Raw genomic sequence first — 27,068 nt, forward strand, 5'->3', positions numbered from 1 at the left:
GATGCTCCATCCAAAACCTGCAAGCAACAACTCTGCCCTCTCTCTGCTTCCAGCTCGTTTTATTATTCAGTCTTCAAGGGTGTGTTCAACATATATATATCATGTCACTCATGTATAACATAACAGTTCCTTAGGTCCAAATAAGGAGTGCTTCTGGTTATTTTCTCCTAGCAAGCTTGTCTTGTCTTGTCTCCGGCCTTCCCTGTCCTCCATCCATTTACGACCTTGCCCTCTCTCTATCCTTTCCTCCCTTGTCATTCCCCAATTTATGACCTTGCACTTTCTATGCTTCACTCCCTAAAGACCTTGCACATTCCACTTACACACATAGATAGTTTATATTCTGCATTACACCCATAGATAGTTTATATTCTACATACGGTAGAGGAGCTGTATGGGAGCCGCTGGAAGCACAAAGATCTGTTTGTTGGGAATGATTACAGCTGCAGGATTTTTGAACAAACATCCCATGTTGTTTCAGTTTTCATATTTGAGGAAGATGTTTATATGATATATTGCTACTTATATGATAAGTAAAATATAGTTGATCAATAAATAAATAAACTTAAAGCAGATATCTTAAAATAACAATGTTATGTCACGTCACAGTCATTCATCTAGTTACCTAAAATTGATAAATTAATGAATTTTGACTGAATTAAATAAAAACAGCCACATTAGCAGTCTGGACTGTGAAAACACTCATCCTTTCATTTTTGGTATTACATTACCACCATCTCCTGGGTGGTGGTGTCTCTGCAATCTGAATGGAGATAATGCATTCAAACTATCTTCTAACATCCTTCCTCATGTTGCAAAGATAATTTGTAGGTGTCCATTTCTTTCATGTCCTAAGTACTGCTAATAATAACCATCATTGATATAAAAATGTTATTTAATAATTAAAGCTTCAACTAAGATCTGATGGGTTCTGTTGCATTTCCCTTAAAAACTGTCCACTAATGTCGCTTGATGCTTATTTTACACATACTAGGAACTGTTTAGGGAGCAAGTTGCTGCAATCTAGTGGTTGATTTATGCTCAATTATGCCTCCTTTTTCTTATCAGTACTAAATGGCAAAATGTGTTTATTTCTGGTGTTTGTGCTGTATTCAAATTAAAAATCTCTACTTTTATTTTTTTATTTAAAGGTTTATTCCAAGCCAGTACAAAAACGCATATAATACAGGTCCTTCTCAAAATATTAGCATATTGTGATAAAGTTCATTATTTTCCATAATGTAATGATGAAAATTACCGTATGCCACAGCCCCCACCTCCTCCCCCACTGGCAGAGAAAAACAATGGTGAAATGGAGGAAGTTGATATACAAGCTGCACTGGAACTTATAGCACTAAGTAGGACGCAAGATTTGCCATATAAAAACATCATAATAAATGGCAAAGTATATAGCTGTTTGTGTGATACAGGGACATGTAGAACTGTGCTAACTAAACCTCCACCTGGAGTAAAATATTCTAACACCGCAGTGCATGTTAGATCAGCAGCTGGCACATAAGAGGTACATTACCTGAGTGCACCAGTAACAACAACAGAACCTGAGACAAAACTTACTTGTCAGGCTCCCGTTCTGATAAGTCAAAAATGTCCAGTAAACCTGTTGGGAAGAGATCTTATGCAAAAGTTGCATATAAATATAGTATCAACAGAAACAGGTATGAAAGCTGTAGTGGAAGAAGATGCCCTAGTCCTAAATGAACTCTCACAGCCGCATTATTACTGGTCCCTCGATCTAGGCCCCACACCAACAGCTCGAGAACTGCTGAGGAGAACCAGAGAAAAACAAACTTCTCAGGAGGCACAGTACATGCTAGATACTGAGCTCCATGTAACCATGAGATATAAAAATACTGCAGGGCCAGATTATCAGTATGATACTGTTTTTCACAGAGAAAATAATCAGACTGTTACCATACAGCATCTGTATGTTGACCCCAAAACAGGAAAATCCTCCACCTCAATCATACTGTCAGGAAGACAGCTTCAACAGTTTAAAGGCAGTACACCTCATCTGTCATTAACTAAACCCGTGAGGGGTCAGTGGAAAGAATTAGAAAACTTTATACAGCGTGCTGAAAGAGGGAGATATGAGGCATTAACAAGCTCTGACTGGAAAGTAGATCCTTATACAGGAATCTGGAAACTCACTTTAGGGTGGATAGTCAAAGTCCATCCAAAGACATATTTGGATGAAGTAAAGTGACAAATACAGGGCCTAGCTGAAAGCAAAGAGAGCAACAGGCACCCTGCCTTAGCTGCTGTCCCACCTGAACTGTGGTCCCAATCATTGACTGATGTAGGACTTATAAAGGGGTTTCCACCATATAAGGTTAAATTAATATCTGAAGAACGGCCAGTAGTTCGCCAGTATCCCTTGAAACCAGAAGCTGAAGAGGGTATTAAGCCAGTAATACAGGATATGTTGAAATCAGGAATATTAAGGGAAGCACCTGATGCTACATGCAACACACCTATCTTTCCAGTGCAGAAAGTCAGCACAGGAAAGTGGAGGATGGTTCAGGATCTTAGACCGATAAATAAAATAGTGTGACATGCGAGTCCAGACGTCCCGAATCCACATACATTACTGCATTCATTAACTCCAGATACAAAATATTTCTCAGTGGTAGATCTTAGCAATGCTTTCTTTACAGTACCACTGCATGAAGAGTCACAGCATTTATTTGGCTTTCAGTTTAAAGGGAAAAAATACACTTACACCAGACTACCACAAGGCTTCAGTGAAAGTACACATGTATATACACAGGCCTTAAGATACTCTATGAGCACCTGTGAGGTGCCTGAACATAGTCAAGTCCTGTTGTATGTAGATGATATTCTTATAGCTTCAGACACTCAACAACACTGTGAGGAAGCTACTATAACAGTTTTGAAACATCTCTACCAGACGGGGCACAAAGCCTCTAGGGATAAACTGCAGTTTTGCAAGGAGAAAGTGATTTATTTGGGACATATGTTATCACAACATGGCGTTCCCTCCTAAGTAGTAGAAAAACAGCCATACAAGAAGCCCCAAAACCACGAACTAAACAACAAATTATGTCCTTTCTGGGACTGTGTAACTTTTGCAGAGAATGTCTACCAGACTATGCAGCCATTGTACAACCCTTGCAATCTATGATATATGGCAAAGACATGACATTAAAAGACAAAATCATATGGACTAAGGAAGGAGAAGTAGCATTCACAGAGCTAAAAAATCTGCTTCAAACAAGTCACCTTAGCTCTGCCGGATTATAGCCAGCCTTTCACACTTTGTGTAGATGCATGTAAGGGTTATATGAAAGCTGTATTAACCCAACCATTCGGCTCCAAAAACAGACCTTTAGCATTTTATTCTAAAAAATTGGACTCTGTGGCATCTGGATTTCCAAATTATCTGCAGAGCTGCATTGCAGCAGCAGAAGCCGTGAGGCAGACAGCTGAAATTGTGTTGTGCCACCCGCTCACACTGAAAGTTCCTCAGTCAGTGTCACTTATATTGCTACAAACTTCACTTCCTTTCTTGACTCATGCAAGGCATATTACGTTGACCTCATTGTTACTTTCACAACCAAATATAACTGCAAAGATGTGGTCCACTAAACCCTAGCACATTAATTCCTACAGCAGAAGATGGAAAACCACATACTTGCAAAACAAAGGTTGAGGAAGATACAAAACCTAGGCAAGATATCTCTCAGACACCTCTGGAAAACTCACAAATAATCTTTGTAGATGGATCAAAAGATGAATATGGAAAAAACAGAGTTGGTTATGCAGTAACCACTGAAACTAAAATTATAGAATCGCAGGCCCTGCCCCATACATGCTCAGCACAGACTGCAGAGCTGTATGCTGTTATCAGAGCGTGTGAACTATATGAAGGAAAAATCCTAACCATTTATACAGACAGCCAATATGTATTCGGTTCTGTTCACCATTTTGCTAAAATATGGGAAAATAGAGGGTTTAAAACATCAGCTGGAACAAAATTGACACATTTTAATCTGTTAAAATGACTGCTGTTAGCTATCCAACTACCTGCAAAAATAGCACTTTGTAAATGTAAAGCGCATCAATTTGATGAAACCATGGAAACAAAGGGGAACACCTTTGCTGATATTTCTGCTAAAATAGCTTCGAGGCTTCCCCTCACTTTGAAAATGTCAGATCTCCTATTTATAGATACAGATGTACTGAAAGATTCACAACAATCTGCACCAGCTGCAGAAGTTAAATCTTGGCTGAATAGAGGGGCCATAAAGAAAGATGACATTTATCATTTGGGAAATAAGCCAATATTACCAAGACGGCGGCCCATGCGACACACGGGGTTTCCCATGTGTCGAGAGGGGGAATGATACACTTAGTAAATCTACATTTCCATACCATACATTTTTCTGACTATGCAAGAAACTTTTGTAGATCATGTATTATTTGCTGCAAACATAATCCACAGGGGAACATGAGACCCAAAAGAGGCCAGTTCCCAGCAGCAATCCATCCCTTTCACACGATACACATGGATTTCATAGAGTTATCATGGTCAGGGGGAAAGAAATATTGTGTAGTGGTCATAGATGCATTTTCGAAGTGGGTTGAGATGCATCCTGCAAAACACTGTGATGCGCTCACAGTGGCGAAGAGTTTAGTGACACATTACTTCCCTACATATGGTATCCCACAAATCATAAGATCAGATAATGGGACTCATTTTGTAAATAATGTAATAGAACTGTGCTCTAAAGCATTAGGGTTTCAGTTAAAAAACCATTGTTCTTACCACCCACAATCTGCTGGGCTGGTTGAACGAACAATAAAAAATAGATTAAGGAAAACAATGGAAGAAACAGGGAGGCCATGGCCTGAATGTCTATCTCTGGTTAAATTATGGATGAGAATAACTCCAAATCAAACTGGTCTCACTCCATTTGAAATAGTACATGGCAGACCTTTTCCATTGCCATCAGAAATGGATGACATAGGAAAAGCACAGCAGGAAACATCATTAGCTGAATGGATGAAGAAGATGTTACAAACAAAAGAAGTACAGTTGTCCAGTTGTCTGCCAGTAAATTCTGCTCCGATTTCACAGGAGAACCTGAGGCCTGGGGACCTGGTCCTGATTAAGACACTTCACAGAAAGGATTGGAGCACCCCCTGCTGGAGAGGTCCATACCGTGTTCTTCTGACCACACCAACAGCTCTGAAAGAGACCATCCTGGATCCACAAGAGCCACTGTAAGCTAATATGACCGTTACAGGAGCCAAACCAACCGACGGGGTAACAGGGGAATGACCGGGTACAAAGGGGTTTGATCCATATGGTCTAACATCTCAAACCTGTGCCCAATTTAGCATGGCTTTCTGTGACATGTGGAAAGGACTGATAAGCCTGAGCTTAAACCTGGTAGCAGGGCTCTTTCTCTGTTTAAGACAGGATCCACAGGATGTAACATCACATGAGAAGAGATGGACAAGATGAACACTGGACCCAAAAAGCAGATGATTATGATGACATGTTGTAAATGAATATATCTTCAATGCCTGAGTGTATTCATACTTGTACTTCATAAAATGACCTTATAGCAGAAAATTGAAAGAAGTTGCTGTTTAAGTGAAATGAGAAAAAGTGCAATGATGATATGAACAAGGCTTGTTTTAATTCTTTTATTTTTTATTATTATTACATTTTGTTTCTTTGCGTTATTATATTGTTTCACTCTGCCATGATTGGTGGTTGCCTAGGGCGGAGGAACCGTGTAAGTGTTTCCCACGAAATAATCTGTTTTCCGTCCTGTGGGTTTGTGCTTACACAGAGTGTTTCATTTTACATGTATTTACTCATGACTTATTCGTGATAAAACAGGGGGGAACTGTTAGGGTTTTTATGACTTTTTATATTGTTTATCACTTGTGTCTGCTCTAAGTGCTTTCTTCCCCCACATGTCATAGACAAAGAGATAAGAGAGAAGGGTGAGTTATGCTATTATCAGCAACATCTAGGGACTGGCACCAATCCTCACTCCTTTCTCTAAAATCAAGACACATGAACCCTAACCTTTCTGACCCCACACACACACCCACCTTGAATGTTGTTTGAACTGTGTGTGAGCAAGCATGTATAAATAAAGAGGGAGGAGTGTTAATACTTTGTAGTTTTGCACTGCAGAGTGTGACCTACCCTTGCCGCAAGTATAACTGACTGTGTCGTTTCCTTACCTCTGAGTTGACTAAATAATACCTATCAGCTATGCACCATTTATATAAACAAAGCACAACGTCTCTTTCGCATTGTCACTAAGTCCTCACTGGAGGTATGAGCTACCCTTTTTCCATGAGTGCTAAAACTTTTATATTTCCATGTTACTTCAGTCTGACATTCCCCTCGTCTGGCGCAGGGTCCAACCCATGCGACAATCCAGCAAAAAGTTAAAAAAACATCTAGTAACCAGGATCCCATTACATAAAACCACAGAAATGAATTCTGACAAAAATATGTGTCACTATGAAATTACCAAAAGCACATAAATAAAATCCAGATGTTTCTAACTGCCATTCAGTTCCATTAACAACAAAACGCAAACTTCAGTTGTTGTGCAATTCATCAATGTCTCACTTAGAAATAAGTCACATATCATCCTTATTTGTCTTGTATAAAGATGAGTATTAGATTAATGGACATCTAATGTAAGTTATGCAGAAACTCTACAAAGTTAATCTAATAAATAATTCCCGCCAAATATGAAATCATAACTCTGATTCTTTATCAAAAATATGTTCCTGACTTTTGGCATATCTTGAACTGTCAGTTAGCTTAATGGCACCAGGGAAAACTTTCAATCTAATAAATCACCAATGATTCTGCATGCAATACTAATTCTTCAAACTAGTTAAAACTATTTCATTAACCTTTTAATAGTAAAACACATAAATCTAAATGCCATGCTACATCCTCAATCATTATATAAAAACATGTTAAGGCAACAATCACTACAAGCCTTTTGATTCTATTGCCTCTTAAACAATGTTAAAACTCAGGAAGGGAGTTGCTGAGCGTTTCCATGACAGCAAGGCATGAACCAACCTGGTAGGTGGGCGGAGTCAGGCAGAACTAACCTCTGATTGACAGCCTATGGGCGGGACCCACAGTTTCTACATTCCAACCCATCTTAGTGAACCTTGAACTGCAAAACTGTCAACATGCACCTAACTCAGAAACAAGCTGCTTCTTAACTCTCCTGAAAACTCAAAGTTTTAATCAATCTGGGATTTAGAAACATTATTCTAAACATGGATTATTGTTTCATGCAACATATAAACAAACATTCATTCCAACAAAACAAAGACAAAACATCAAAGACAGACAAATGACCAAATTTGAAGCTTCAAGAATTAAAAGACATTTTTAACAATCTCTTTTCAGAATATGTTTTCTCAACCATATATTTTAATGCTATAATTGATAAATTTTGTTATGACAATCTTCAGGATCCTTTTTAAGATGAGTGCACATAATCCAAAGAGATCTCAAACTATTTAGAAGCACAGCAACAGTTTTCTTTAACATGAATCCAAATGTACTGATGCTGAAACCTTTTGCCAATTCTTTTTACTGTAACTCTGTAATAATAATAATTACAATCCTGAGCGTTATTGTTTTAATTCTCTTTTTGTTTGGCTCAATTTGATCCCAGCTGTATTAAAGAATTTCTCTGCTCAGGTTAAATGCAAAGAAGTATTTTAAGTCAGCATTGACATTTTTATGCAGTGTTAAACTTAACCAGAAATTAAGCTAAGAACCTTGACTCCAAACTGGACTTTGTTCCCACATAGCGTTTCAAAAGGAGAACAAACATAATTTTCTTTAATTTGGGCTATTTAAATTTTGAGAGTTGGGGAGAAAATTATTACTAGAACCCCTCTTTAATTAATCTAAATGCTGATAAATGTGTCAATATTTTATTTCTTAGTAATCTGAAATTACCTTGTGTACTCCTAGGTATTCTTTTAATCTTTAAAACCCCTAAGAAATCAAACAAGAAGACCGTAGTTTGTGCCGACCATCCTCTTTAGTGTTGAGAGAGCCTTTATTTATTTCTTTTCCTAAAATAAAGGATTTTACTTGTCTTTATTCCATTATAAAGAATCCTAGCCTTGGTTCCAAAACAAAACTCTTCTGCCCCTATCTGTGTTCCCCAGAGTAAAAATTTTGAGTATTATTGCATTTCAAAGCCACCAAAATGATTAGAACCCATCATTGGCTTAGATCTGTTTTAATAGGTAATCGGTCTACCTTTAATGAAGTATTATAATTTTATGAACCTAAAATCTATGGCTTATGGGCTTCAGGAGTCCAGGAACCACAGGTTGAGTACTACTGCATTGAACAATGATACTAGCTTTCTGCAGAGATTGAAGGATTGACTAAATATCCCCAGACCTATTAGTGTATTATTTCTGCTTGGACAATATTCAGATTTAAAAATTACTAGTTCACAGCTCCTAATTTACCTCAGATCATATTTGCTCCTAACCCAGTTCAGAAAAAGCTTCAGACAAACATTATGTTAAAAAAAAACAAGAACAAATCAAAAACACAGATATTCCTAACTTACCTGGAGTAATTCTGTTTGGTTTCTAAGGTGAAGGTTTATCTGAGTGTAAAACTGTTTCTGGTTCTGATTTACTGTAATCAGGTCATCAGTTCGTCCCAGAACCTCAATATAAAAATGAACCTTTTTGGAAGATCGTGGTCAGACTGGAATCTTTGTGAAAAAACAGATGTACAGTTCTAGTGGTTCTGGATGGAAACATGTCAAACCACCAAACTAACTGATGGTTCTGTCTTCTCCACAGACCTCATTGCTTCAGTCCAAACTAGATCAGGTCTTTGATCTGATTGTTCGTCCTCCTCCGTCTCCATCTGGACAATCGTCTCGTCGTTGGACGCCGATCTATGAGATGAACTTTCCTGACCTCTGTGTGTATTAGAGACTCAACAGGATGACCTGGATCATTATGAAGCATCTGATGATGTGTTCAAGGAACAGAGGACAGAACAACTGAGTACTGGAAACATGTAACATGAGTCATGTTTTGTGTTCATAGAAGAAGTTTTTCTCAGTGGCTGTTTTGTTCCTCTGAGAAAGATTAATTTTTTGTGTTGATCTCAGTATTTCCCAGTTTTATGTTTCATTTTGTTGTGATTCTTGAAGTGTGATTGACAAAAAGAAAACTTTATTTTAAATCATGTTGAACTAATTCAACTTTAACTGTCCTTTTATTTGGTTTTGTCCCTAAACTTTAAACCAACTCTTTATTTTCCTCTCCAGGCTGCAGAGTCTGCTGATATAAACATGCATCATGCATTCATGTTTTTCCTGATAAACTGTGTAAAATAATGTGCACTACATGTGGCATCCCTGCTACTTCACACTTTGAGCTTGTTAAATGTTTGAAGCTAAATATTTCTAGGATAAAATACATCATCTGGCAGATTAGCTCAGATTGCTTCAAAACTCTTCCATGATGAAGAGCATTAGTGAAAACGAAGACTGGTCATAGTTGGAAAGTGTTTTAGCTGTGATCAAATAGCTCCGTCTGTTAGAGGATCTCCTGTAGTCTGTAGGGTCGGTTCTCTGAAGGTTCCTGAGGACCAACAAGCTGACAAGGAAATGGATCCATAAAAAGTTTGAGACACAAGAGACACAATAGTCTCAACATGAGACCAGTTTGAAGCTGAAATGGTTCTGACTGAAGACCCAAATAGTGTCAGACATTAAAGACACATAAAGGATTTTTATTGCACTGTATGAAGGCTGCAGACACCAATCATCCAGTCATCTGAGAGGAACATTGCTGATAAACTGCTGGAGATGATGATCTCAGAGTGGAAAGTTTGAACCATGTTTCATGTATCATGTGCGACCTGGTAGATCAAGGTGTTGGTTAGTATGAACTGCATGGGCTTCATCTAAAACCAACTGTGTCAGGGTTTAAACGCAGCAAACTGGAGGAAGGAAAGACAGGGTATGAAAGACAGAAAACATCTGATTCATGGAGACACTGATCAAGAATGATCATATCTGTGCAGCGTCCCAACTCAGTTACCTTCTGCTACAACTAATCTGTCCACTAGAGGGAGCACAGATACTTCCACAGGTTCTGCTTCAAACTTAAAGATGAAATAACTGCATTCAGTGTTATTTGACTACTTTGTTAAATCTTTGAATAAAGAAATGTCTGTTTTTATTTCCTTGTTTTCCTTCAAATAGTTTTAAGAAGCAACGTCCAGCTTTCTGACTCAATAACTCATTTTATTAAGAATTGGAGGATAAAGAAACCAAACACTGACAAATACATTTAACACGACTAAAACAAGATGAAATGCCGAAGGAAAGAACTCAGTGTGTCATGTTCATTTTTCATGATGTGTTTTTAATCAAACATTTAGACTGAAAATAAAACAAGTCAAATAACACAACAGCAACGCATTTCCACCCACTGCTCTAAAAGTGAGAGCTGTAAAAAACGACACCATGAATAAAAGCAAATAAAAACAGAAGGTTACAGTAAACACACATAAAATGATTCCTTGGCCAGCTGATATAGAAATGACCTGTTACTGGATACAAATTCACATTTACCTTCAGAAAGTTCAACCATGTTTTCCAGCTGGAGCCAAACACTGTTGAGCTGGATGTCACCTGTGCTGAAAGCCAGCAGATAACCAAACCCCAGCATGATTTCAATGTGTGAGAACATAATAGAAGGGGAGGAAGGGAGGGAATAAAGCTCAGACAGCATGGGATCAAAGTCTGTGGTGACATTAACTTGAGTCCAACTGTGGAAATAAAAAGATAAAAGTCCAGAAAAAGACAGAAAACCTGAATGAGCCAACAGCTCAGTGTGTTAAACTCAAGTACAGAGAACATCTAGTGTCCTAGTTCAAGTCCTCAACTGTACTAAGAGCTTATATTAATAGATCTTTACCATAAATTATGTTGAGACTATGTTCAACTTGACATTAGTTTGTAAAGTTGAAAGAAAATTCACATTAGTTGATAAACCAGCTGCTGTCAGCTTCATCCATCAGATTGAGCCAATAGGTCAGAGGTCATGACTGAAAGGCTTTACGAGATGACAGCAAAAGGTATGGTTGGATAGCTCAAGGTGTTTGATCAGAAATCAGCAACATTGAGGTCATGAGATCAAGACTGAGAAGATCCATGTTTTTAAAAACCAAAACTAAACAATTTGACAGAACTTTGAACAACATTTCGAAGAGTTGAACCAGTGTGAGCCAATAGCTCAACATGATGGACCGTAGGGTGGAGATTCAAGAAAGTCTGCGTTCAACATCTCATCAGGAACCATTTAGGAGCTGATTTGTTGTGAAGAACCTCAGAGTCTATATTTTGAGGAGTTCAGGGTTGAAAGTGAAAAGTTGAAAAGCACCAAGAGAAGAGAGACAACAGGGTAGTGGACCTGATGGTGTGGAGGAACTGTCTGTGACCAGAAGATGCCAGTGGTGGAGTTCCTGTGTTCAAGTCCTGCCTGAGCTACAACCTGGAGAGAAGATCTAGTCCTGCTGCAGAGAGTGGGTGAGGGGGCTGTGTCTCCTCCCTGGCTTCTCAGGAGGTAAATGGTGCAGGTTATGAGCTTCTAAACAACACAGGATAAATATTTTATTACATACTCTGGATCTTCTGCACTGACACACTTTCACTGCTTGGACCTGATTGCTTTTGGCTAAACTAAACTTTGATACCAGTGACTTTAAACCTGAAACTGCATTAAAATGACTGGAAATGTGGAGTTCTACTGGGAGAACAAAAGGAACAACTTTGGACCTGAGTAGAACCTGCTTCCTTTTATAGGGCGGGGCCAGGCAGCCTCCACTAACAGGGTGGGGTGATGTACTTTGAAATCACTCCAGATGACAATCATCGTCTCTCTTGTGATCCACTAATAGGATGGTATTCTCTCTAGTTTCTTCAGGATGGTCCAAGCATCAGTTGGAGATAGATCTGGACTGCAGGCGTGTTTCTCAACAATAAACCAGAACAAAAATCGAAAGAGACAGAAAATGGTTCCTCTGTCTTCCTGTCCATCAGATATGTGTCTCCTTCTGATACCTTTAAAAGTCAGATGTTACTCTGCTGACAGAAGAACCTGGAGGAACAATGTTATCTTCATGTCAGTCTGTCATTTTCTACCGCTTATTCCATAGTGGGTCACGGGGAAGCTGGTGCCTATCTCCAGCAATCTGTGGGCGAGAGGCAGGGTGCACCCTGGACAGGTCGCCAATCCATCGCAGGGATACACACAAACAACCATGCACACACTCATTCATACACCTAAGGGCAATTTAGAGTGACCAATTAACCAAACTGGCATGTCTTTGGACTGTGGGAGGAAGCCAGAGTACCCGGTGAGAACCCATGCATGCACGGGGAGAACATGCAAACTCCATGCAGAAAGACCCCCGGGCGGGAATCGAACCCAAGACCTTCTTGCTGCAAGGCAAAAGTGCTACCAACTGAGCCACCATGTAGCCCAAAAAACTGGTAGCAAATACTGTTTTATTCTTCAATATTTACATTTCCATCATCTGCAGTTCAGCCACAGATAGTCTGGAATGATTCTTCTTTTAGGAACAGTCTCATCAGAAGTCATATTGTGAACTGATCTGGCTCATTAAAACATAGCAGATACTAACAGTGAGGAACTGAACAACCACCTGGGCAGTTAAAACAGCAGCTCCAATCACGTCATCATTTTTCATCACAAATCAGTTCCAGAAACCCTGAGCTTCACAGCCCACAGATCCTGAGGAGGCAGCCTGTTTATCTGGGACTAAAGTACAAAACTGTTCAGATCAGATGAAGAAAAACTACATTAGTGACACAAACAAGAAACATGACAGAAAAGATTGGAGATAGAAATGTTAAAACTTCTTCTGATGGAGATATTAAGAGCCAGGATCAACCATTTACTGGAAGAGACCTAAAGAACCAGTAAAGAACCAACTCCAGCAGCAGCCTTGGTATAGCACTGGAAACACATTGCAGGAAAAACCCTAAATGAAGCTTTGACTGGAACCAGAACCAAACCTTTGGATCCTGGAATAATCCCAGCTTCCATCTTTAAAGGACTGGAAGAGGACCAAGTTTACAAGGAATCCTTTCCAAGAGTTTCAGAAAGAAACCGACTGAATGTGAAAATGTTTTTGAGTGAAAGAGACAGACATGTAGAAACTGAACTATCTGTTCAACAGTGAGAGTGTTTCTCTGACAGGAGGAGACTCTTTAGACTCAACACAGAAACACTGAGGAACCAGAACCGATCCAGAATCCAGGATAAAGAGGTTCAGTGAATGTGGTGTTGAAGGTGTGGAGGTGGATCAGTGAGTCAGAGGGGACTCTGTAGAAGGACAGAATACCAGCAGGACAGTTCACATACACTGCTACTCTGTTAGAGATGGAGGAGGAGGAGGAGGCGGGTATTCTCATGCCATCGTGCCAGACATAGTAACCACCATCAGAGCATCTCAGACTCCAGGACTGATCATTTAATCCAAACCAACAGTCATCACTGTCTCCTTTCCTCCTGATTCTTCTGTAACTCACTGATATTTCAACATCTCCTCTCCACTCGACCTCCCAGTAACAGCGACCAGTCAGACCATCACTACATAGCAGCTGTGGCCAGTAATCAAATCTGTCTGGATGATCAGGATATGACCGAAGCTTCTCCACACATGTCACCTTCCTGTTGTCTTCAGACAGTTTGAGTTTTCTGTTCACTGTGTTTGTGTCGATTGTGAGCTGACAGGAATCTGATGGAGAGAACAAACACAATCCAGCTGCAGTTATTGATCATTTATTGACACTTTGATGATGACTCCTGAATGAGTGATGGACAGTTTGAAGATGGTTGAATGTGAGCTGCTTTGTTGTCATGAATCAAATGAAAAACACACTTACACTTCCTCAGAGCTGGTTTCAACCATCGGACTCCAGCAGGCTTCCTGAAAGGAGGAGGAGGGTCAGACCATCAGTCTCTTTCAGCAACAAACATAGACATTGTAATAGATCAGATCAGATTCCACTCTGACATGCTGCTGGAAGAACTGGATCTAGGTCATTTGGACTCTGTGACCCGCTGCATATGTTGTCTGGTCCATTGTGGGAGGAACCAGACTGATAGAGCAGAATCAACCAAGACAACATGACGCAGCCTGTACTGTCTGTCAGTTGCTAACAATGAACTATGCTGTATAAAGCTGCTCATGACTGAGGAACCTTGGCTCATGTCTGGGTCAGCCAAGCTGCAGTCAGCCGGGCCACTGGACCCAATTCTCTTCATTTCCTACTTTTTACATTAAAGAGTCCAAATCAACCAAGCTGGCTTTTCCTGTCTCATTACTGAAGGTTCTGCCACAGCAGACATTACATGGCTCGGTTCTTCTTCACTCAGAAGACAACTGTCCAACATTTGGACTCATCCATTTGAATGGAGCGTCTCTAAAGTTCTGTTCTGTAGTTGTCATGTTTCAGCCCAGTTTGAACTCATTCTTTTAATTTCATCTTTTTGAATCAGGCAGGAGGAGGACACCATCCAGTCTGGTTCTTCATCTCCAGTTTGAAGAACACTCACATCATCAAGGTTTATTTAGTCCAGCATCCACACTGAGACTGAAGCTGATTGATGATATGAGAGACAATCAAGCAGGTTTTTCAGCATCTATCAGCTCTACTTCCAGGAGAAGATGAGCTGCAGCAGCTTCATCTGCTCAAAGATCTTCATCAAAGAGTCCTGACCTGTCTGAGACTTGAACTATTAAAGTCCTCTGCTATGATAGGAGCAGCATCCAGGTGACTGTTCTGATCTTCACTGAGCTCATCATGTAGTGCAGTCAAACTAGATCTTTATCTGCCTGAGGTGGAATATAGACAGCTGTGTTAGTTACTGATGGAAATGTTCTGATCCAGAAGGATGGTCAAAGCAGGTAAACTGATGGACAGATGCTCCAGATGTGCTAAATCAGAATGGCAAAGTCCTGATGTTCTCATCATCAAATCATCTGTTATTAGATATGAGACACACTCCACCACCTGGTGATGTTCCTGTCTTTGCTGTTCTGTCCACCCAGTGCAGGGTAAAACAATTGGACCGTATCATGGTGAGGTCCAGAACCACTGGGGCTCTCCATGTCTCAGAGAAGCAGACAAGGTTAAAATCTCTGATGTTCTGCTGTAACTTTATTCTGGACACAGATGATCCAGTTTGATGTCCAGAAACTGGGGAACCAGCAACCATCATCCACTGGGAACTGGATGATGGTGTGTTTGTTCACTGGGTCTGGTTCTGACTCCAGCAGGTTCTCCTGCCTTTGCTTTGTCACCATTTGTGTCCTCCTGCTTTGTTCTTTGAAGTGAGGTGTATCTCTGGAGGCCATCTTGAGTCTACAGACTTTCCAGGAATTGGTGAGTAGATGGTTCTATAAGGTCCAAAAGAGTCAATGTTCTGTAAGTAGTTAGAACTAAAGTGTTTGGTTAGAAAATTGAACTTAAAGAGATGTTCCATAAAACCGGAGTCCGGTCAGAGGGACCAGGACAGCATTTGATCTTGGTCCCACACGATTCTAAATAAGACGATGAAACAGTGAAACAGATGATGAACTAACTGCTGTCTGTTCCAGCTGAGAAACTAACGACTCAGAAGGATTTACCAGAAAATCATCAACTTAGCATTTAAACCATTTTAATTTGTGAAACAGAGAATACTGTTCCTCATTAAAACCCAGAAGAACCAGTTTGATGAATCTTCACCTGAATATTTCCAGTGTAGAGTCTGAACCAGACGGCAACTTCTCCCCTGAATCTTGTAGGTCGTTGTTCTGCAGGTCAACCTCTCTCAGACAGCAGGACTGGGAGCTAAGAACTGATGACAGAACTTCACAAGTTCTCCCTGAGAGGTTACAGGATCTAAGTCTGAGAGACAAAATGAAACAAAAGACTTTAGACTTCAAGACTTTAAATAAAACTGCACTACACCTTCAGTCCAGCAAATGGCTTTTACTATTTTTAAAAGATTCTTAGCCAATAACTTATTTTTTGTTTCAACTGATAAATGATAGTAGATGATGTGCAGCTTTAGAGTTATACAGTTAATTAAAACCTTCCATTAAGTTTTACTGGATCCATAAGTTGGAAAAGATTAAATCATTAGTTTACATTTAATTTTATACCAACCTGCACCAGGCCAGAGTTGTTGCTTTACAACCTCAATAACTACTAAACACTGATTAACACACTTATTGTACTTTTACTATCATCAGTCAAACTCTTGTCAGATATCTACAGCACAACAAGAAAAATGTCTAGTAAAAATTTTATGTACTTCAGTCCAGAAGTACAAGGAATTGATACCTTGACTGTCTAATTATAAGCCAATATTTATTTAGAGTAGAAGATGCGTAGACAGTGAAGTAGATGATAGCAGGACAGAAGGGTGAAAGGGATCACAGAGCTTTTAGAAAGCTGCATCCAAACCTGGAACTGTGGTCTCCCCTCCTGCAGAGTTGTCTGCATAAAACTATGAAAAATGATAAAATGTTCACACTAGACTAAGTACTTCCACAGGTTCTGCTTCAAACGTAAAGATGAAATAACTGCATTTAGTGTATTATTTGACTACTTTGTCAAATCTTTGAAAAAAAGAAATGTCAGTCTGTTTTTTATTTCCTTGTTTTCCTTCAAAATGTTTAAAAAGGCGATTTGAAGGAAAAGTTTCTTACATGAAAAGACAATCTTAGGGAAATGTGAATTTTTATGAACATGGAAAATTTTAAGTGCTCTGTTAATAATACATTTTCCTACACAACTGTGGCAAAACAGTTTACCATTAACTCCTTCATTATTTAAAAATGTCAAACATTTCCACCGAAAAATATAACATTATCTATTGTGGTACTTGCAGTTATTCACCACATACCTACTAAACACTTTGCATTCATTTCAGTGGCGACAAACAGATAACAGCGGAAAATCCCAGAGTGCTGTGAAAGTAAAGCCCTGAGAAAGTGAACTTACCCAGAATAAATGTGCATCGAAACGCATCCTGGGCTTCCTAAACCCAGGGCTTTTAAAAAGATTGGGGCTTTTTAAAATCCCCAGAAACAGAAATGGATCTAAACTGCATTTTTCTGAAAGCAACATAATTTACACTGAGCGTAGTGGTGAGTGTGTTAGGAACGAGATGTAATGCTACATTCGACAATATTGTCTTTCTAAGCTAGCTTAATACTAACATTAGCCCAATGTTAAAGTGATGATTCTATCAGTTTTTAGTTTCAGTGTTAGCATGAGTGTCAGCCTGTATTGAGGCAATTAGCTGTTGTCTGCTTAATAAAGTAACTTACAGATTCAAAATGGTTCCTTTTAATTTTGCATGGGTGACTAGATACACTTATGACATATCTTAGCAAACTTTTCAGTTTGGTAAATGTTTTTTTTTTTGGTGATCTTAATACTACTGCAACTGAGATGTTAAGCTAAAACAATGTTGCCAAATCTTGTGAGAGAAATAAGCACCCAGGTCATTAAAAACAAGCCCAAGAAAAAAAAAGCCCACCAGGCAACCCACGACACTGTGTAAATACAGAGTTTATAAACAGTATAAATGCATTCAGTTATTATGTACATATGTATACATAGGCAAAAGCAAAATGATGCTAAACAATTTTACCATAAAAATAACATATTATTTGAATAAATCATACTTTTAAAGTCTAATCAAAAGAAAAGTGCATTTTGCAGTGAACACAGTCAACAAATAACTTTCTTTATGCTTTGTTTAAAAGAAAAGACGCACATCATTAAAAAATCCAAAGAAGTCAGCCAAGATTTTAGGGAGTGAATTCTGGACCTAATCTGATTTAACCTTGGATAAAACTTCCAGATTCCTGAATCTGTTCTGGATTTGTTCAAACAACTGCAGGTCCAACAACACCATCCTAATGTTGAAGCACAGTAGTGGCTGCATCAGTCCTAATGAAACTGTCACAGCAAGCCACGTGAGCCTGACAAGCACAAACACCGCTCTAATAAGTAAACATATTTATTTATTTATTAAGGCAAAAGCAAACAGTAGCAACAAAATAATTTGTACCCAAGAAATTGTCTCAACTTTGCTTTATGCAGTCAGAATATGTTATGATTCTGGTCTGTTTCTCTGCACTGTCTGTTTGACACCATTTGTCTGCCTGCTGATCATCGCTGTGCTGAAGGATTTCAGAGGATTGCTTTCACCTGCTCCTCCCCGGCTAGCTCCCTATTCATGCCTCAACTGCTCCACCTGTTTACCTTGCTTTATATGCTGCTCTCTGGCTGACAAACAGCGCCAGATTTTTGAAAGTCTTGTGTGGTAAATGTCCAGCGTTCTTCCTAGCCTGTCTGCCTGATATTGATCTTATTTTTGCCCCCTGGATTTCTCTGCTCTGCTTTGCCCTCGTTGGATATCTCCCTGGCTTCTGATCTCTAGACATTGACCTTGATTCTGCCTCCTGACTGTCACCCTCTGCCTTACCCCCGGATCCGTCAGCCCAGTACTGGATCTGATCATAACATCAGACAGAGGATTCCCGTTCACTGCCTCTCGGACTCACTGTGACGTCACACTGGAGCTGAAAATCAGCATCCTCCCTCTCCCACGGATTCTGAGAAGGTTAGTGGCTTTTTCTCTGAGCTTCACGTTATTCTCAGTTCTCTGTTCAGCCACTAACCGATCTGTCTGCCCTCAGAGGTTCCTGATCCTGCTGCTGGTTTTCTGCCGAACGACAACGACAGATTTCAATGAACCTCTTAATATTCACCTGTTGTGTCCAGCTGAAATTTCAGGTTCTTTGTTCAACCTGTTACAGAACAAGCCATGATAAAAGTTGCAGTATTTATATTAAGGGAGGGACGGTAAACAAAAAAAAGTTTGGTATGTTTTCAGTTTGCTTCAATTCAGACAAAAAGGTTTTCTTCAGTCAGCAGTAAATAAAGAATCTATTTCAATTACTGAAATTTTTTTATAATGTTCTAAAACTAAAAAAGTAGAAAGTACAGAATTAACTGGACACTTAGTTGGATTTGTTTCAATGAATAAAGTAGTATAAGCAGGCATAGCCAGTGTCTGGATAGATTATACATAATCAGAACCACTAGGAAATGGTTTCAACATTTCTGAAGACTGGGCCCATATTTGAGAATAAAAAAGTTTAAATTACTTTAGAGTTTAGATATTTCAACAGCCCAGAATCCCAGCTGTACCTGAATGCAGCATGAACAGATGTTGGTAAAATTCTCAATGACAGAGATTCCTCCAACTTGTATTTTATGAGATGTACAGAGTTTGGGCTGATTGGATGTTACAGGGAGTCATTTGGACCTCAGTTGATATTTCTTCAGAACCAGTGATGTTTACATTCAGTTTCAGGAGAGGAATTCAGTTCAGTGCAGAGCAGCTATGAACCTTATTGCTGTTGAAATAGGTAAACTGACAAAGTTCTAATTCAGTCCTTTTTCCACTGTAGCTGCAGGAGAAACCTTAAAGGGGACAGAACTCTGTTACAAATAGCAGAGTTTAGTTATAACTGGCAGTTCTCACTCTTTTGTTTTGGTGTCACTTTTTAAAGTTACCCTACAGAACATTGAGCACTTAGTTCTGCACATAAACATTCTGCATGTTTTCAGGTAGAAAAAAAGGTTTGTTGGAATCAGAAACTAGATGATGTTCACAGCAATTAAGTCATTAATGCTGTTCTGACCTGAGAGTTTCCAGTTTGCAGTTTGGACTCTTCAGTCCAGAACACAGCAGCTCCACTCCAGAATCCTGTAGCTTGTTGTTACTCAGGTCCATCTCTCTCAGATTAGAGGACTGGGAGCTGAGAACTGAGGCCAGAACTTCACAGCTTTTCTCTGAGAGGTTACAGTTCTTCAATCTGAAGAGACAGAGATCCAAATGAATAAGAACAATTCTGATGGAATAAAACTAAATTAAAACATATTGTAGTATTAAACAAGACAGATGAAACTGCTTCATGAAATAAGAACTCAGAAACTCTAAAGCAATGCAATGCATGTCAGAACCCTGAAACAGAACAAAATGTGATTTAGACAAATGTCTATGTTCTGTGACCCACTTAAACTTTGAATGATGTTTTAATCTGTACAGATTGAGCTGCAAACACGACCTGTTGTTGTTTTAGTGAAAATATCCTGCAGCTGTTTGCAAATAGTGGAAAACTAAATGATGTTTCCACATAACACTATTCCAGATTGGACCACATGTTCTGATCCATATTTACTCCTCCTTCAAACACTGTGGGACGAGCAGTAAAATAAAAATCATGATGGAAATAGAAGGAAAGTTATTACTAAAGGGAAGAACATTAAGAGAACAGAACAGCAACCAGAAATCTGAATATTAATTATCAGAACCAAGCAGCAATATTCTGTAATTTTAATTAACAGTCCCTATTTTCGGGAAACACATTGCCTCTGGAGCACGAAGTTGTGCTGTGACCTTTAACCCCAGCCGTTCTATGATAATGTCAGCCTGTTTAACCGCTGAGGGACTTTTGGACCCAAACTGAAAATTTTTTTATTTTGTCATTTTAAGTTTTTAATCTCAGTTTAAAGGCTAATATATATGAAACACTGGAAGATATTGAATATTTCATGTTTTTCTCTTTGAAAAAAATCAGAAGTTCTTATGACAAAACATAAAAAAAAGTCTTTAAAACAATGTTTGGGTATAAAAAAGTTAGAGATAATTTATGCTAAAAGTTAAAAAGTTAAACTAAATTTAACCACTTTTATTCTACTGTTAGGAGAGGAACCATTTTGGTACCAGATTCTTAGTGTCAGTTGGGTCTTGTGGGATAAAAATGTTTCTTAAACATCTTGACAAGTGTTTATTTTAAATAAACACATTTTGAATGGGGCTGCATGGTGGCACAGTTGGTAGCACTGTTTTCTTGCAGCAAGAAGGTCCTGAGTTCAATTCCCGACCGGGGGTCTTTCTGCATGGAGTTTGCATGTTCTCCCCGTGCATGTGTGGGCTCTCACCGGGTACTCCGGCTTCCTCCCACAGTCCAAAGACATGCCTTTTAGGTTAATTGGTCACTCTAAATTGCCCTTAGGTTTATGAATGAGTGTGTGCGCATGGTTGTTTGTGTGTTGCCCTGCAATGGACTGGCGACCTGTCAAGGGTGTACCCTGCCTTTCGCCCACAGATTGCTGGAGATAGGCAACAGCTTCCCCGTGACCCACTATGGAATAAGCGGTAGAAAATGACTGACTGACTGATATTTTGAATGAACTGACAGTCAAACATTAACATTTATACTTTCTAATAAATCCGTAGTTGTTGAGCAGAACATCCAGGATAATAGTCACTCTTTCCTGGTTTTAGCTCCTGGTGTCAAAACCCAAATTCTGTCAGAACTTACAGAACTTTGTTTGAAGCTTTGACCACTGGCAGCAGCCTGAGAAGAGCCTCCTCTGAAGCAGAGTATTTCTCCAGGTCAAACACATCCAGATCTTCTCCTGATGACAGTAAGATGAAGACCAGAGCTGACCAATGAGCAGGAGACAGTTTATCTGAGGAGAGACTTCCTGAACTCAAAAACCGTTGGATCTTCTGGACCAGAGAACGATCATTCAGTTCATTCACACAGTGGAACAGGTTGATGCTTTTCTCTGCAGACATGTTCTCATTGATCTTCTCCTTGATGTACTGAAGCGTTCTCTCATTGGTCTGGGAGCCACTTCCTGTCTTTGTCAGCAGACCTTGCAGGAGAATCTGATTGGTCTCCACTGAAAGACCCAGGAGGAAGCGGAGGAACAAGTCCAGGTGTCCATTTGGACTCTGTAAGGCCTTGTCCACAGCTCTCTGATGGAGTCTTTTTAGTTTTGGTTTCTTAGATAATTTAGACAAAGCAGAAATGTTTTTCTGGTCTTCCATCAGATTGACACCAGTGTTGATAAAGGTCCAATGGAGATGAAGAGCAGCCAGAAACTCCTGAACACTCAGATGGACGAAGCAGAACACCTTGTCCTGGTACAGCCCTCTCTCCTCTCTAAAGATTTGTGTGAACACTCCTGAGTACACTGAGGCTGCTCTGATATCGATGCCATACTCTGTCAGGTCTGATTGATAGAAGATCAAGTTTCCTTTCTGCAGCTGATCAAAAGCCAGTTTTCCCAGAGACCCAATCATCTTCCTGCTCTCTGGACTCCAGTGTGGATCTGTCTCAGATCCTCCATCATACTTGACCTTCTTCACTTTGGTCTGAACCACCAGGAAGTGGATGTACATCTCAGTCAGGGTGTTGGGCAGCTCTCCTCCCTCTCTGGTCTCCAACACATTCTCCAGAACCGTAGCAGTGATCCAGCAGAAGACTGGGATGTGGCACATGATGTGGAGGCTTCTTGATGTCTTCATTTGGGAGATGATCCTGCTGGCCTGCTCCTCATCACTGAATCTCTTCCTGAAGTACTCCTCCTTGTGCATGTCAGTGAACCCTCTGACCTCTGTCACCATGCCAACACACTCAGGAGGGATCTGTTTGGCTGCTGCAGGTCGTGTGGTTATCCAGAGGAGAGCAGAGGGAAGCAGTTTACCCCTGATGAGGTTTGTCAGCTGAACATCCACTGAGGTGGACTCTGTAACATCAGTCAGGATCTCCTTGTTGTGGAAGTCCAGAGGAAGTCGACTCTCATCCAGACCATCAAAGATGAACAGAACCTGGAAGTGTTCAAAGCTGCAGATTTCTTTGGTTTCAGTAAAGAAGTGATGAACAAGGTCCACCAAGCTGAACTTTTTTTCTTTCAGCACATTCAGCTCTCTGAAGGTGAATGGAAATATGAACTGGATGTTCTGGTGGGCTTTGTCTTGAGCCCAGTCCAGAGTGAACTTCTGGGTTAAGACTGTTTTCCCAATGCCAGCCACTCCCTTTGTCATCACTGTTCTGATTGGTTGATCTCTTCCAGGTGGGACTTTAAAGATGTCTTCTTGTCTGATGCTTGTTTCTGGTCTGTGTGGTTTCCTGGATGCTGTTTCAATCTGTCTGACCTCATGTTCATCATTGACCTCTCCACTCCCTCCCTCTGTGATGTAGAGCTCTGTGTAGATCTGGTTCAGAAGGGTTGGACTTCCTGCTTTAGCGATCCCCTCAAACACACACTGGAACCTCTTCTTCAGACCAGATTTAAGTTTACGTTGACAAATGGATGCAACATGTTCTGTATTGAGACAGAGGTTAAACACATTTTAAACAATATTTAAAACATATTTCACTAAGCACATGATTATATCTCCAGGTTAAATATGTAGAGAAATCCTCTTACTGCTCTGCAGACGTTCAGCCAGCTCCTCTTGCTTCATCTTCTTCAGGAAGTTCAGTGTGATCTTCTCAAAAGCCTCTCTGTTGCTCCTCCTCTTCTCTTCATCCTCACCTTCCAACACCTCCTCATCCCCCCACTGACTATCTAAGCCTTCTGGGTAATCTGGACTCAGAACCTTCTGGATCTTCTTCAGCTCGTTCTTCACAAAAGTAACAATGTTGTCCTCCAGCAGCTGGAACAGAACAATATATGAAGGACACATCAGACTGAGATCATGGAGCCAAACATCAGGTCCATGTTGGACAGACTGACAGTCCTCTGGTCTACAAAGTGCAGCATGGAGATGACTGAACAGAACCGATGGAGAAGTAGTTGTTGTACATGTACAGACCATAAATATGGAGTCCAGCTGTGTTTGATGCTGCTGGGCAGACGGACCATTGGGAACCTCTGAGTTCTGCTGGTCCACCCTGTGGAGGAACCAGGAAGCATTAGCTCACATTGTGTAGAACAACAAACAGACAAAGACGAAGGTCCATGTGGTGTCCTGCTCCAAAAGCTACGTGTCTTTTCCCATTCAGGGACAGCTGTCCCCAGAGGGGAAGTTCCTACCTGAGCAGAGTCTGAGTTGTCATGGTAACTGTGTTGAAACATGGCTGATTTCTCAGAGCTCTAAAAGCTCAGTTGTTCCACTTGCTGATTACAAGAACTTTAAACTGAACATCCAGAAGAACATGAAGCAGATTGTGGACCAGTGGTTCAGTTGTGGACATTTGAATTTTAACATTGTTTTTACTTTTGGTTTTAAATTATTTTGTTGGGTTTTTTTCATATTTTTATTCCACTTCCATTCATGCAGTTAAATCTCATTGTGACACTGGGTCTCTCATTTTCAACAAAACAATAATATCAAATTAAAACAAGTATAGGGGTAATAATAACTGGCAGAGCTAAAACAAGGTGTCTGCAAAAAGTAATTTCTTTAATTTCAATAAACTAAAACATCAGTTTTGAAAACTGGACCTTAGTCAGTAAAGTTCAGGTTTTTCTACAGGTGAATAATTATGTTTTTGCTCCATATCTTCACCACCAGTAAAATAATTGTCTTAAACATTTGTGCATTTCTATTTATTTACAGTCTCACACTTAAACCTACGAGTTAAATATGATCAGATAAAAAGGGTTGGTTGTTATTTTGGTCATTTATCTTGTATTATCTGCCCTCCTTTAGTTCTTCACTTTAAAAGTCGTCTGATTCAACATATGAATTAAAACTGAGGGTGGAAAACATTAGAAGCACAGATTCAGGAACAAAACAATCCACTAGAGTCTGAACTGGGAACACACTTATTTTGTTATTGATTATCTCTTTAAAATGGTGAACCTGAATTATGTCTTCAGCTGGAATTAGCCTGACCCCTGCTGGACTAACAGGTGAACTACAGACACTTAGAAACACCTCCAACAATGTTTACCCTGAAGTCACTGGAGACTGAATTTGTGGAAAAGCTTCCAGCAAAAACAAACAGTTTCATAAATAGGAATAAAAATGTGGAAAAATGTGGAATCAAAACATTTCAAACTGAATCAGTTCAGTTTCATACAGTTAAAACATTTAGATAGAGCTCACCTCTTTGCAGCTGAAGGTTGATCTGATTTAAAATGAATACCAAGAAACTTTGACCTGTCGCTCTTTAAGGACACACAGCTGGGTTCTGGTTCTGGTTTGAGGTTCTGTTGGATCCTGAAGGAAAAACACTGAATTCAAACTTAGTCTAATAATGTATTTAAAGTTAAACCCTGAAGCTCAGAACTCTCAAGTGTCTCACAGTGGCTCTTGTTTGAAGAGGATCCAAATATTCCTGGTTTCACTGTAAACCGTATATTAATGATGGATTAATAATTAGCACTGATTATCATTAATAAGGGATGATGTTTTGGTTTGGTAGCAGGAACTGAACAATAATCAGAAAGTTTTTCTGTAGAACAGTGTTTGATGTGTTCTGATCTTCTATCCTGACAAACTTTCTTCCTTTGGATCAGAGTCAGAACTGCTGATGGAGAAACAAGTTCATTTATCTTCTTGTTGTTTGTTTTACTTGTTCTAGTCTTAAACTGATGATGGAACCCCTTTAGAGCAGCAGCTTTATTCTCAGCTCATCATTTCTGAGCTTCTGGAAAGCTTTTTATGGTCATACAGGCCATGGTGGTGCATTCAAGGACCTTTCATGAATCAAGTAATCCACAATAAATGTCCTCTAAAACATTGATCTTGTTCTCATCATCAGACTTCATCACAGCAGCACGTAGATCTTGTATTGTTGATGACATTTAGTGGCTGCTGAAGGAGACTGTGGAGCAGTTTGCTGATAATAAGACTGATGATCATTTTGAATGAACACAAATGTACTTTAGAAGCTGTTGATTTCATTGATGTTTGCAGATAACAGTGAGAGATCATGTTTTCCATCAGATTTAGTTTGGATTATTTAGTTGACATCTAATCCTTGAATCAGCATCATGACTTGCCTACATGTGCAGTCACCTTAAGCTCTGCAGAAGCACCAACTCTGATGAACTAATGTGACACAAGGTGATACAGAATGATTCAACTGGATGGAAGAACAACTGATTTTAGCTCCAATATCATCTAACAAGATCATTTCATATCATCACAATAATACAATGGTTTGATTATTTCCATGATTTAGCATCCATCACACACTGCTTCACATGTGAACACAGACATGTGTGAGAAAGAGTTGTGTTCTCATTAATATGTTGGAATGAAGTTAGTTTCAACTAATTAGTTTGAACATTTAGAAACAGCTCACCTGTTTACAGCTGAATGTTGGGCTGATTTATAATCAATACCAATATCCTTTGACTCGTTGCTCTTTAAGGACACACAGCTGGGTCCAGGTCCAGGTTCTGGTTCTGATTGTTTCCTGTGAATAAAGATGGTTTGGTGATGTGAGAGCTGAGCTCTGACATGGAGAAGAGTCCTAGACAGTTAGAGATGGTGATCTAACCTCTGAACTTTGCTCTGGTCCTCATGTTCTCCACACAGAGTGGTTTTAGAGGGAGGGACTCTGTCCTCTCTGTCCTCACACTGATCCATGCTGCTCAGTTCACATCAGCTCACACACATGGAGCTGCAGCCAAGAACACACATGATGAAGATACATTTTCATTCACTGACACACACCTGTAGCTACAAATGAACAGTCTAGGTAGTTGTTGTTCCTCTATTCCAGAAACAAAGATTGTGACACTAAACCATATTTAACATTAATAATAGAAAGAACAGATTGTTGGACGTTTGTTAGAGATGAAAAGATTGTTTCAATGAATGAAATTATTGCAGTTTGACTGTAAAGTGAAGGAGCTGCAGACTGAAACACTGCATGATGTGAAGATATTGATCAGTCAAACTTCTTCTGCTGCAGCTCCACAAAATGAAGCAGAACAAACTCTGAACATCTGGACCTGCTGGATTTCTCAGTCATCAAACTATACAGATGGATTATATGTTCCATTAAAACTTCACACCATTTAATAACATGGAACATTTTAACAACGTTGATGTCATCTTATTTTGAAAGGATTGACAGGAAGCAGCTGTTCTGTGACTTTAAA

At 39.6% G+C, this 27,068-nt stretch overlaps 2 protein-coding genes across 3 annotated transcripts in view; one reads left to right on the forward strand and one right to left on the reverse strand.

Moving 5' to 3' along the window:
• Positions 1-27,068, forward strand: part of LOC124861420 (zinc finger protein 260-like) — a 680,754-nt gene that overhangs the window by 552,052 nt on the left and 101,634 nt on the right. The window lies entirely within an intron of this gene.
• Positions 12,594-27,045, reverse strand: LOC124861424 (NACHT, LRR and PYD domains-containing protein 3-like). 2 transcript variants are annotated; one of them, XM_047355188.1, is made up of 10 exons: positions 26,462-27,045; positions 26,264-26,377; positions 25,060-25,173; positions 23,821-23,899; positions 23,433-23,661; positions 21,533-23,327; positions 19,847-20,020; positions 15,864-16,025; positions 14,016-14,059; positions 12,594-13,867 (listed from the first exon to the last, which is right to left on the reverse strand). In XM_047355188.1, the coding sequence occupies exons 1-10, from the start codon at positions 26,548-26,550 to the stop codon at positions 13,344-13,346; spliced, it is 3,324 nt and encodes a 1,107-aa protein (XP_047211144.1). In that variant the 5' UTR covers positions 26,551-27,045; the 3' UTR covers positions 12,594-13,343. The 2 variants fall into 2 exon arrangements, with proteins under 2 accessions (XP_047211144.1, XP_047211143.1); XM_047355187.1 differs by lacking the exons at positions 12,594-13,867; positions 19,847-20,020 and having other exon boundaries at positions 13,896-14,059.

This window comes from Girardinichthys multiradiatus, chromosome 24, assembly GCF_021462225.1.
Source record: "Girardinichthys multiradiatus isolate DD_20200921_A chromosome 24, DD_fGirMul_XY1, whole genome shotgun sequence".
Taxonomy (NCBI): domain Eukaryota; kingdom Metazoa; phylum Chordata; class Actinopteri; order Cyprinodontiformes; family Goodeidae; genus Girardinichthys; species Girardinichthys multiradiatus.